This window comes from Odontesthes bonariensis, chromosome 24 (genome assembly GCF_027942865.1).
Source record: "Odontesthes bonariensis isolate fOdoBon6 chromosome 24, fOdoBon6.hap1, whole genome shotgun sequence".
NCBI lineage: Eukaryota > Metazoa > Chordata > Actinopteri > Atheriniformes > Atherinopsidae > Odontesthes > Odontesthes bonariensis.
The window spans coordinates 2,054,467-2,067,589 of record NC_134529.1 but is presented as its reverse complement, the minus strand read 5'-3'; the positions used below and the strand labels follow the sequence as shown (position 1 = coordinate 2,067,589).

Genomic DNA, 13,123 nt, shown 5'->3' with positions numbered 1-13,123 from the left:
TCAGAGTCCTTTAAAGTGTCCTCAGACCCCTTTAAAGTGTCCTCAGTCATTTAAAGTGTCCTCAGAGTCCTTTAAAGTGTCCTCAGACCCCTTTAAAGTGTCCTCAGAGCCCTTTAAAGTGTCCTCAGAGTACTTTAAAGTGTCCTCAGAGTCCTTTAAAGTGTCCTCAGACCCCTTTAAAGTGTCCTCAGAGTCATTTAAAGTGTCCTCAGAGTCCTTTAAAGTGTCCTCAGACCCCTTTAAAGTGTCCTCAGAGTCCTTTAAAGTGTCCTCAGAGCCCTTTAAATGGTCCTCAGAGTACTTTAAAGTGTCCTCAGAGTCCTTTAAAGTGTCCTCAGAGCCCTTTAAAGTGTCCTCAGAGCCCTTTAAAGTGTCCTCAGAGTACTTTAAAGTGTCCTCAGAGCCCTTTAAAGTGTCCTCAGAGCCCTTTAAAGTGTCCTCAGAGTACTTTAAAGTGTCCTCAGAGCCCTTTAAAGTGTCCTCAGACCCCTTTAAAGTGTCCTCAGAGCCCTTTAAAGTGTCCTCAGAGGCATTTAAAGGGTCCTCAGAGTCCTTTAAAGTGTCCTCAGAGCCCTTTAAAGTGTCCTCAGAGCCCTTTAAAGTGTCCTCAGAGTCCTTTAAAGTGTCCTCAGAGGCATTTAAAGGGTCCTCAGAGTCCTTTAAAGTGTCCTCAGACCCCTTTAAAGTGTCCTCAGACCCCTTTAAAGTGTCCTCAGACCCCTTTAAAGTGTCCTCAGAGCCCTTTAAAGTGTCCTCAGACCCCTTTGAAGTGTCCTTAGAGCCCTTTAAAGTGTCCTCAGACCCCTTTAAAGTGTCCTCAGAGTCATTTAAAGTGTCATCAGAGTCCTTTAAAGTGTCCTCAGAGCCCTTTAAAGTGTCCTCAGAGCCCTTTAAAGTGTCCTCAGACCCCTTTGAAGTGTCCTTAGAGCCCTTTAAAGTGTCCTCAGACCCCTTTAAAGTGTCCTCAGTCATTTAAAGTGTCCTCAGAGTCCTTTAAAGTGTCCTCAGACCCCTTTAAAGTGTCCTCAGAGCCCTTTAAAGTGTCCTCAGAGTACTTTAAAGTGTCCTCAGAGTCCTTTAAAGTGTCCTCAGACCCCTTTAAAGTGTCCTCAGAGTCATTTAAAGTGTCCTCAGAGTCCTTTAAAGTGTCCTCAGACCCCTTTAAAGTGTCCTCAGAGTCCTTTAAAGTGTCCTCAGAGCCCTTTAAATGGTCCTCAGAGCCTTTAAAGTGTCCTCAGAGCCCTTTAAAGTGTCCTCAGAGTCCTTTAAAGTGTCCTCAGAGCTCTTTAAAGTGTCCTCAGAGCCCTTTAAAGTGTCCTCAGAGCCCTTTAAAGTGTCCTCAGAGTCCTTTAAAGTGTCCTCAGAGTCCTTTAAAGTGTCCTCAGAGCTCTTTAAAGTGTCCTCAGAGCCCTTTAAAGTGTCCTCAGAGCCCTTTAAAGTGTCCTCAGAGCCCTTTAAAGTGTCCTCAGAGTCCTTTAAAGTGTCCTCAGAGCCCTTTAAAGTGTCCTCAGAGTCCTTTAAAGTGTCCTCAGAGGCATTTGAAGTGTCCTCAGAGTCCTTTAAAGTGTCCTCAGAGCCCTTTAAAGTGTCCTCAGACCCCTTTAAAGTGTCCTCAGAGTCATTTAAAGTGTCCTCAGAGTCCTTTAAAGTGTCCTCAGAGTCCTTTAAAGTGTCCTCAGAGCCCTTTAAAGCGGTGGGTGGGCTGTTCTTGGTTGTGGTGGAGCTGTAGTTGGTACTTTAGAGACTCTTGTTTTGTTATTGAATAGACAGAAGTCAAAGTGGACAAAGTTCTAAATGATGAAGACGGCCCGGTGCAGCCGTTTCAAGCTGCTTTGACCTCTTTGTGATCTCCCTGTGAGCAGAAACGGGCCGTTAGGTGAAGCCTCCACCTTCACCCGCTGACCACATCAAACAGTTTATTCACAAAGCGTCCGATCAACGTTTTCTGTTTGGGGATGTTTCATCATCACTGGTTTATCATTAATGCAGCTTTAAATTCAGCCCAAACTGCGTCCACACGCCTCGGCCCGATGCCGTCATCCATTACGAGCGTTGTTACAGGGGCGATGGGAGCAGTTTTATGTGCATACTTTCTCCACATAACTCCCAGATTTACAGCCACGTGTGTGACAGGAAGTTGGCGGCAGCTATGAAACCTGTGCGGAGCTCAGAGCGGCGCTGACAGATTCTTACAAACCGCGACTCTGCAGAGACGAGAGGCGGCTGCGAGAACTGTGGCCGAGTTTCAGAGAGGAGGACATCTTTGAGGAGGCCGATGGACAAACGAGTGACACTCGAGGGAAAGATTATTCCTCTTCTTTGAAACAAAAAGATTTTTGAATGTGCTTTTTATGAGCAGGAACATGATATGAGGAAGTTTCTGACGCTCTGCGGCCACAGAACAAACATTTCAGACGGAGAATGAGGCTGGGAAGTCGCCGTTTTAACCCCGAACTCGACTTATATGGAAGGGTTCAGATACCCAGAGTTCAGGTATGAAAATAAATGTGATATGAGGCTTTTCTTAGAGAATAAATAAGTAAATCTAAGAAACTTTTCTCCCTAAATTCCACCAGTTATCGATCCCCTAAAAGCTCGCTGCAGCACGTCGTCTCCAGCCTTTTTCCAGGCTTCCCGGGTCCCACCTATAAAAACACACATGTGGTGCAGACAGGGAAGAGAATTCCCACTGAATTCCATAACTCTGAAGGCATTCCCAGTTCAGGACTGTGAGCAGGAGTACGATAAGGGCTGGAAACCTTGAGAAATGGGCTGCAAACCTTGAAAAATGGGCTGCAAACCTTGAAAAATGGGCTGCAAACCTTGAGAAACGGGCCGGAAACCTTGAGAAACGGGCTGGAAACCTTGAGAAAGTACTGGAAACCTTGAGAAACAGGCTGGAAACCTTGAGAAATAGGCTGGAAACCTTGAGAAACGGGTTGGAAACCTTGAGAAATAGGCTGGAAACCTTGAGAAACGGGTTGGAAACTTGAGAAATAGGCTGGAAACCTTGAGAAATAGGCTGGAAACCTTGAGAAACGGGTTGGAAACTTGAGAAATAGGCTGGAAACCTTAAGAAAGGGGCTGGAAACCTTGAGAAACGGGCTGGAAACCTTGAGAAACGGGTTGGAAACCTTGAGAAACGCGCTGGAAACCTTGAGAAACGGGCTGGAAACCTTGAGAAACGGGCTGGAAACCTTGAGAAAGTACTGGAAACCTTGAGAAACGGGCTGGAAACTTGAGAAATGGGCTGGAAACCTTGAGAAACGGGCTGGAAACCTTGAGAAACGGGTTGGAAACCTTGAGAAACGGGCTGGAAACCTTGAGAAACGGGCTGGAAACCTTGAGAAACGGGCCGGAAACCTTGAGAAACGTGTTGGAAACTTGAGAAATGGGCTGGAAACCTTGAGAAACGGGCTGGAAACCTTGAGAAAGTACTGGAAACCTTGAGAAACGGGCTGGAAACCTTGAGAAAGTACTGGAGACCTTGAGAAATAGGCTGGAAACCTTGAGAAACGGGTTGGAAACCTTGAGAAACAGGCTGGAAACCTTGAGAAACGGGTTGGAAACTTGAGAAACGGGCTGGAAACCTTGAGAAAGGGGCTGGATACCTTGAGAAACGGGTTGGAAACTTGAGAAACGGGCTGGAAACCTTGAGAAACGGGTTGGAAATCTTGAGAAAGGGGCTGGTAACCTTGAGAAAAGTGCTGGAAACCTTGAAAAACGGGCTGGAAACCTTGAGAAACGGGCTGGAAACCTTGAGAAACGTTTTGGAAACCTTGAGAAACGGGCTGGAAACCTTAAGAAACGGGCTGGAAACCTTGAGAAACGGTCTGGAAACCTTGAGAAACGGGCTGGAAACCTTGAGAAACGGGCTGGAAATCTTAAGAAAGGGGCTGGAAACCTTAAGAAAGGGGCTGGAAACCTTGAGAAACGGGCTGGAAACCTTAAAAAACGGGCTGGAAACCTTGAGAAACGGGCTGGAAACCTTGAGACAGGGCTGGAAACCTTGAGAAACGGGCTGGAAACCTTGAGACAGGGCTGGAAACCTTGAGAAACGGGCTGGAAACCTTGAGAAACGGGCTGGAAACCTTAAAAAACGGGCTGGAAACCTTGAGAAACGGTCTGGAAACCTTGAGAAAGGGGCTGGAAACCTTGAAAAACAGGCTGGAATGATGGTGTGAAGCTGTTCCAGACTGAACAGGTGAGGCTCCTGATGGGAACACCTGAGAGTTTCCTGCTGTCTGACGGCAGCTCTTTGGATCTAACGTGTTGCTTTAAGTCTCAGGGCAGGTTTTCTTCTTCTCTCTCCTGGTGTGAAACAAAATGTCTGCCCGGAGGAGGAGGGTCTGCCGGCTGCTGCCGGCTGCTGCCGGCCCTGCGGACACATGAATCGGCGCCTTTATGCCGGAGCTCCGCGGCCTCGCTTGCTGACCTCGCTCCGCTTGTCATTCACTCGTATTTCCATTCTGACGGAGGCGGGAGGAGGAGGGCCGCCGGGACAAAGAGGAGAGTTTTCTTTAATGTCAGGAGCTGCATGAGATTAAAACCCTTCTTTAAATATTTATGATGTTTTCTCCGTCGACTTCACTTAGAAAAGAGGAAGAAAGAGAAGTTCTCACACCTCTCCTTCGGTTACAGCCGTATTAGATCTGCAGAGCGTCTGATGATCACACAGACTCAGGAAGTTTCTGTTCAGACAAACGGACGGAAAGATGGCGGGTCAGGGTCGGACTGGGAAAAAAATCGTATTGCATCAGTAAAATAAAGTGCTTATAATTACACCCCCCCCCAAAAAAAAGGAAAGTACACAATATGTCATTATAGGTCAACCACGAACGTTCAGTGCCATTCTTGCAAAATAACCACCTATTCAGTGCCTTTGTGTTCTCAGTTGGGTGATTTTTAAAAAATAAACGCAGTTCGTTTTGGTTTGGGCGGCTGGAATCCTCTCTGAGCTAACATTAGCTTCACTAGACGTGCTAGCATGAACGTCACCTTTAGGCCCTCGACCTCTTCGTGTTCCTGCTCGTCGTCAGTAGGCCGATCCTCCGACCAGAAAGCAAAGACCAGAAAGCAAGGAACAGGAACCAAAGACCAGGAACCAAAGACCAGGAACCAAAGACCAGGAACCAAAGACAAGAAAGCAAAGACCAGGAACCAAAGGCCAGAAAGCAAAGACCAGAAAGCAAAGACCAGAAAGCAAAGACCAGAAAGCAAAGACCAGGAACCAAAGACCAGAAACCAAAGACAAGAAAGCAAAGACCAGGAACCAAAGGCCAGAAAGCAAAGACCAGAAAGCAAAGACCAGAAAGCAAAGACCAGAAAGCAAAAACCAGAAAGCAAAGACCAGAAAGCAAAGACCAGAAAGCAAAAACCAGAAAGCAAAGACCAGAAAGCAAAGACCAGAAAGCAAAGACCAGAAACCAAAGGCCAGAAAGCAAAAACCAGAAAGCAAAGACCAGAAACCAAAGACCAGAAACCAAAGACCAGAAAGCAAAGACCAGAAAGCAAAGACCAGAAAGCAAAGACCAGAAAGCAAAGACCAGAAAGCAAAGACCAGAAAGCAAAGGCCAGAAAGCAAAAACCAGAAAGCAAAGACCAGAAACCAAAGACCAGAAACCAAAGACCAGAAAGCAAAGACCAGAAAGCAAAGACCAGAAAGCAAAGACCAGAAAGCAAAGACCAGAAAGCAAAGACCAGAAACCAAAGACCAGAAAGCAAAGACCAGAAAGCAAAGACCAGAAACCAAAGACCAGAAACCAAAGACCAGAAAGCAAAGACCAGAAAGCAAAGACCAGAAACCAAAGACCAGAAACCAAAGACCAGAAAGCAAAGGCCAGAAAGCAAAGACCAGAAAGCAAAGGCCAGAAAGCAAAAACCAGAAAGCAAAGACCAGAAAGCAAAGACCAGAAAGCAAAGACCAGAAAGCAAAGACCAGAAAGCAAAGACCAGAAACCAAAGACCAGAAACCAAAGGCCAGAAAGCAAAAACCGGAAAGCAAAGACCAGAAAGCAAAGACCAGAAACCAAAGGCCAGAAACCAAAGGCCAGAAACCAAAGGCCAGAAAGCAAAGACCAGAAAGCAAAGACCAGAAACCAAAGGCCAGAAAGCAAAAACCGGAAAGCAAAGACCAGAAAGCAAAGACCAGAAAGCAAAGACCAGAAAGCAAAGACCAGAAAGCAAAGACCAGAAAGCAAAGACCAGAAAGCAAAGACCAGAAAGCAAAAACCAGAAACCAAAGACCAGAAACCAAAGACCAGAAAGCAAAGGCCAGAAACCAAAGACCAGAAACCAAAGACCAGAAACCACAGACCAGAAAGCAAAAACCAGAAAGCAAAGACCAGAAAGCAAAGACCAGAAAGCAAAGGCCAGAAAGCAAAGACCAGGAACCAAAGACCAGAAAGCAAAGACCAGAAAGCAAAGGCCAGAAAGCAAAGACCAGGAACCAAAGGCCAGAGACAGGAAACAAAGGCCAGGAACCAAAGGCCAGAAAGCAAAGACCAGAAACCAAAGACCAGGAACCAAAGGCCAGAGACAGGAACCAAAGGCCAGAAACCAAAGGCCAGAAACCAAAGACCAGAAAGCAAAGACCAGAAAGCAAAGACCAGAAAGCAAAGACCAGAAAGCAAAGGCCAGAAAGCAAAGACCAGAAAGCAAAGACCAGAAAGCAAAGGCCAGAAACCAAAGACCAGAAACCAAAGACCAGAAACCAAAGACCAGAAACCAAAGGCCAGGAACCAAAGGCCAGAAACCAAAGGCCAGAAACCAAAGGCCAGAGACCAAAGACCAGAAAGCAAAGGCCAGAAACCAAAGACCAGAAACCAAAGACCAGAAACCAAAGACCAGAAAGCAAAGACCAGAAAGCAAAGGCCAGAAAGCAAAGACCAGAAAGCAAAGACCAGAAAGCAAAGGCCAGAAACCAAAGACCAGAAACCAAAGACCAGAAACCAAAGACCAGAAACCAAAGACCAGAAACCAAAGACCAGAAAGCAAAGGCCAGAAACCAAAGACCAGAAACCAAAGGCCAGAAACCAAAGGCCAGGAACCAAAGGCCAGAGACAGGAACCAAAGGCCAGGAACCAAAGACCAGAAACCAAAGACCAGAAAGCAAAGACCAGAAAGCAAAGGCCAGAGACAGGAACCAAAGGCCAGGAACCAAAGACCAGAAACCAAAGGCCAGAAAGCAAAGGCCAGAAACCAAAGGCCAGAGACAGGAACCAAAGGCCAGAAACCAAAGACCAGAAACCAAAGACCAGAAAGCAAAGACCAGAAAGCAAAGGCCAGAAAGCAAAGACCAGAAACCAAAGACCAGAAAGCAAAGGCCAGAAACCAAAGACCAGAAAGCAAAGACCAGAAAGCAAAGGCCAGAAAGCAAAGGCCAGAAAGCAAAGACCAGAAAGCAAAGGCCAGAAACCAAAGACCAGAAAGCAAAGGCCAGAAAGCAAAGACCAGAAAGCAAAGACCAGAAAGCAAAGGCCAGAAAGCAAAGACCAGAAACCAAAGGCCAGGAACCAAAGGCCAGAGACAGGAACCAAAGGCCAGAAACCAAAGACCAGAAAGCAAAGACCAGAAAGCAAAGGCCAGAAACCAAAGGCCAGAGACAGGAACCAAAGGCCAGGAACCAAAGGCCAGAAACCAAAGGCCAGAAACCAAAGACCAGAAAGCAAAGGCCAGAAACCAAAGACCAGAAAGCAAATGCCAGAAACCAAAGACCAGAAACCAAAGGCCAGGAACCAAAGGCCAGAGACGGGAACCAAAGACCAGAAACCAAAGACCAGAAACCAAAGGCCAGAAACCAAAGGCCAGAAACCAAAGGCCAGAAAGCAAAGGCCAGAAACCAAAGACCAGAAAGAAAAGGCCAGAAACCAAAGACCAGAAAGAAAAGGCCAGAAACCAAAGACCAGAAACCAAAGGCCAGGAACCAAAGGCCAGAGACAGGAACCAAAGGCCAGAAACCAAAGGCCAGAAACCAAAGGCCAGAAACCAAAGGCCAGAAACCAAAGACCAGAAACCAAAGACCAGAAAGCAAAGGCCAGAAACCAAAGACCAGAAACCAAAGGCCAGGAACCAAAGGCCAGAGACAGGAACCAAAGGCCAGAAACCAAAGGCCAGAGACCAAAGGCCAGAGACCAAAGGCCAGGAACCAAAGGCCAGGAACCAAAGGCCAGGAACCAAAGGCCAGAGACAGGAACCAAAGGCCAGAAACCAAAGGCCAGAAACCAAAGGCCAGAAACCAAAGGCCAGAAACCAAAGGCCAGAAACCCAAGGCCAGGAACCAAAGGCCAGAAACCAAAGGCCAGAAACCAAAGACCAGAAACCAAAGACCAGAAACCAAAGACCAGAAACCAAAGGCCAGAAACCAAAGGCCAGAGACCAAAGGCCAGAGACCAAAGACCAGAAAGCAAAAACCAGAAACCAAAGACCAGAAAGCAAAAACCAGAAACCAAAGACCAGAAACCAAAGACCAGAAAGCAAAGGCCAGAAACCAAAGACCAGAAACCAAAGACCAGAAACCACAGACCAGAAAGCAAAAACCAGAAAGCAAAGACCAGAAAGCAAAGACCAGAAAGCAAAGGCCAGAAAGCAAAGACCAGGAACCAAAGACCAGAAAGCAAAGACCAGAAAGCAAAGGCCAGAAAGCAAAGACCAGGAACCAAAGGCCAGAGACAGGAAACAAAGGCCAGGAACCAAAGACCAGAAACCAAAGACCAGGAACCAAAGGCCAGAGACAGGAACCAAAGGCCAGAGACAGGAACCAAAGGCCAGAAACCAAAGGCCAGAAACCAAAGGCCAGAAACCAAAGGCCAGAAACCAAAGGCCAGAGACCAAAGGCCAGAGACCAATGGCCAGAAACCAAAGGCCAGAAACCAAAGGCCAGAAACCAAAGGCCAGAAACCAAAGGCCAGAAACCAAAGGCCAGGAACCAAAGGCCAGAAACCAAAGGCCAGAGACCAAAGGCCAGAGACAGGAACCAGCTCATTTAGGTCCCTGTTCTGTTGGGTGGAAGCACACTGCAGGCCTCAAACTGAGGTGGTCCGATGAGTCCGGCTGAAATCCAGAAGTCTGTTGAAGTCCAAAGAAATGAGCAGAACCCGTTCAGAAGTCAGGATCTGGCGTCTGATCAGCCCGTTAAAGATGTCGTTCTGCTGCCTTCACTCAGCGCCATCTTTCCTGAATCTTCCTCCATCTTTATTTAATCTCTCATAGATTCTAAAGTCAGGACAGAAGGCTGAATATTCCAGGAGTGAATAAGGTCCACTGCGTGCACAGAAAGGCAGGGAGGGAGAGGGAGACCAAACGCACTGCTGTCCCGGTGCTGTGCACGGATCACACGCATGTGCACGGATCACACGCATGTGCACGGATCACACGCATGTGCACGGATCACACGCATGTGCACGGATCACACGCATGTGCACGGATCACATGCACGTGCACGGATCACACGCATGTGCACGGATCACACGCATGTGCACGGATCACACTCATGTGCACGGATCACATGCATGTGCACGAGTTTTTTTTGGATGTACTGTCTCTTTAACTCATTGGCTGCCAGCCATTTTCAGTGCAGAGACACCCATACTGCCAAGTGTTTTACAGTATTTTGACTGATTTTCCAAGACCCACAGAAAAGTGTGTCTTATGACTATGTACACACCGAAATTACCAAAAGAAAGAGTAGACTCTCTTCTTTGATCAGGAAAAAAAAGTTTGTTTCTACCATTTTCAGTCCTTTAGTAATAGACAGTAGAACATAGGTTGGTTTTTTTCTTGTGCAAAGTGGCACTGCTGCCACCTAGCGGGTAATTTTGCCAGTATATTCTCTGTTTAGTGTCTACAAGCCTAAGATTTAGTGACGAACTCCGCTAGATTGTCCCCCAGCCCGCTCCGTTAAAAACGCAATTGACGTCTATAGACGTCTTTGGCACCGAAAGAGTTAACAGCTGACAGCGGCTCCTTCCTGTTATCTGACTCACCTGGTGTGACACTGACTGCCTTTATTAGATAAACTGTTGTTTATCTAAGCGCGATTGAATATTAGAATTGGTATTATTATTGTTGTTGTTAATACAATCATTGTAAATATTTAAAAAAAATGTTGAGCAACTTGACTTATTTGAATTTCCCCCATTGGGGGATGAATAAAGTATTTTTCTATTCTATTGCCGATCAGAAGAAACTTTGTGTTCACGCTTCTGTGGAAACTTTCACACCTCACCTGTTTGATTTGGACTTTTCAGCTTGATTTTATCTAGAAAATAACCATTTCAGATGATTTTACACTTTGCTCTATATAATCTGCAGGAACAGCATCCGGGCTGTTCTCAGAAAGGTGTAAAGCAGTTCAAAAACAGTTCATAAAGTCACTATGCAGGGATGTTGCTTTCATCCTTTGAACTGAATTCTGCTTCTTCCCTTCGTCTTAAAGCCAACATGGAGCTTTGTTTGTATGAAGTTGGTTTTAAAGGTAACTTTGTTCAGCTGAAGCAGGAAACCTTCCACACAAATCGCCTCATTAGCAGCCTGTCACATGATCATCACCTGATTGGCTCCCTCAGGGCGCGCTTAAACAACATCAAAGCGAAGGCGGCGGATCCCTGCTCACTCCTCTCTCTCTGGGGGGGTGACGGGAGGCCGTGAGAGGCACGATATGTCATAATTATTACTGCACACACCAGGGCAAAGCAGAAGGAAAAGGAAAGAGTCTGAATATGCAAACGAGTCTGCAGTTCAGCTCAGATTTAACCTGAAGAACAGCTGATCTGTTACTGCTGAACAACAAAGATGGAACCATGTGGTTTTTCATTTTTCTGCCTCTTATTCATCTGAAAAAAGAAAAATGCTAATAAATCAGCCACTTACTGTGCCTGCATGTCCTGTCTGAGCTGTTGGTGTCCTGAACATGGAGCTGAGCTTCGATTTCAGCTCCGCTGACACAAATAAACTCCCTCACCTCCGTTTCTTTTTGCTTTCAAACCTTCCCTCGCTGTGCTTCTTTCCAGCTTCTGTGGAAACATGTCGGAAACATTCTCTGCTCACTGAAACGTTGTTTGATTTGTTCCATTTAACCCTTTGTGCGGCCTTAACATTGTGTTCACTCCCCTTTGTCCTACGGGTCAAAAATGGCCAAAATAAAGCAACTTAATAGAATTTTAAATCCAAAATCTATTTTGTATGATGAAACCACCTGTTATTTATCTATTCAACTCAATTCAATACATTTTTATCATTTATTTTTTGTTACACAATACAAAAAGACAATCACCAGTTTTCAGGATTACACTTTTTTTTTTTTTTTTGGTCAGTTGGACCAACAGTTTTCTGTTTTTTCTCAGTTTTCTTTTACATAATAAAGGTTTATTATTGCTATTATATAGTTTCAACAATTTTTATTGATTTTTCCCAATGAATTATCGAACAGACACACAGACAGCAATAATAATAATGAAATAAAATAAGTAATAGATAAGTACATTCAGATGTCTTAAGAAATATACATATACAGTATATATTTAAAAAAGGATAAATAAAATAAATAAATGTGTAATAACAATAGTAGTAATAATAATGATAATAAGGGTAAAATAGAGTAAAGTAAGATTAATTAAAAGATAAAATAAAATAAATAAATGAATAAGTAAATAAATAAAGTAAATAATAATAATAGTTTGGAGAGGGAAGGGGGGGGGGGGTTAATGCTATTATATAAATGTGAAGTAATTACTTCTGAATTAATTATATTGAAAGGGAAAAAAACAGTGAACTTTTTTCTGGTGTTTAAATGTTTTTATAATTCACGGGTCAAAAATGACCCATAAGACAATCTTTGTACCCTAGTGGTGTACAGCCCACATGGAAACAGAAACAGAAATAAAGTCTGACTTTTTCTAATGATGGGGTCCCTTTAGGAACAGTCATAACATTTCAAGTTGGAAAAAGATAGTTTAAGGTATTTTTTCTGCAGCTGAACATGGTGGTGGCTCACTTTGGACCCGCAGGACAACAGGAGGGTTAAACTTTGTGAATGTGAGAAGATCTCCTGGTGGCTGCAGGAAATGAGCTGATGTTCTCTGTTCTGCAGGGAGTCCTGTTCAGGTGACGGAGGCGGTGGGTGGAGGCTCCGCCATGTCCTGCTGCTGCTGCTGTGGATGCCTCTGCACAGGAACGGTAGGAGGCTGATTTGGTCTTCGTTCAGTTTAAATGTGGCAGAAAGTCCCGGTTAGCACGTTAGCACGTTGCTCTCACAGCTTCCCCTGAACATCTGTTCACTTTACACCAGACGTTCACAGCAAACCTGGATTTCTCAGCCTTTAATGTCGCTACTTTAAAGGTTTCTGGTTAAAAACGGATAGTTTTCTCTTCAGAAAAGATGCTGAAGGGATTTAATCTCCTTGGTGCTGACAACAGCGGCGTCAATTCAGCCAAAGCTAAGGTATGTCGAGGTCACTACAGTCACATGACTACAGTATCAATAACTCAATAAATATACAATAATCACCACAAAAGTCTGCTATGTATCTGTGTGCAAATGCAGTCTGACTCACACCCCGCTAACATAACAATGGACTCGTCTCCGTCTCCCTGTTAGCATTAGCATTAGCATTAGCAGCCTTCACTACCTGGTCCTCCTTTCTCCGCCGCTGGGGCAACATTAGACCCCTTTTTTTGGTGATAAATAAATCTAAAGTTTTCTGCTTCCTTTTCATATTTTACATCAATTAGCAAACAACAAATCCAGCTAATAACATCCAGAAATGGGACCAAGTCACACTTGTGCAAGTCCCAAGTCATTTTTTCTTGGGCAAGTCAAAGTCAACTCACCTTATTATTGCAGTTTAACCTGCAGAATCTGATCTTAATAAAGTGAAAACACAAAGATATAAGTAACTGTCAGTAAACATCATTGGCCAATGTGTCCAACCTGTCCACCCCGTATCATATCAAGCTAACGTTAGCTAACTACAGACTAGGCTAACAGGATAATATTAGCTAATTTGACAGCACTTACTGGTCAGAATGGATCTTCAAATGACGAACAAAGTTCGAAGTTATGCTCGATGCTTAACACTCAAGTCAAGTGCCGAGTCTTTAACTTCCAAGTCCGAGTCGAGTCTCA

At 44.9% G+C, this 13,123-nt stretch overlaps 1 protein-coding gene across 4 annotated transcripts in view; it reads left to right on the top strand.

Moving 5' to 3' along the window:
- The window catches only part of adgrg6 (adhesion G protein-coupled receptor G6), a 151,536-nt gene that overhangs the window by 5,347 nt on the left and 133,066 nt on the right, over window positions 1-13,123 (top strand). For all 4 annotated transcript variants that reach the window (XM_075458653.1, XM_075458651.1, XM_075458650.1 and 1 more), the window contains exon 2: window positions 12,089-12,174. In XM_075458653.1, coding sequence (XP_075314768.1) covers window positions 12,089-12,174 — 86 coding nt within the window. The remainder of the gene's footprint in view (window positions 1-12,088; window positions 12,175-13,123) is intronic.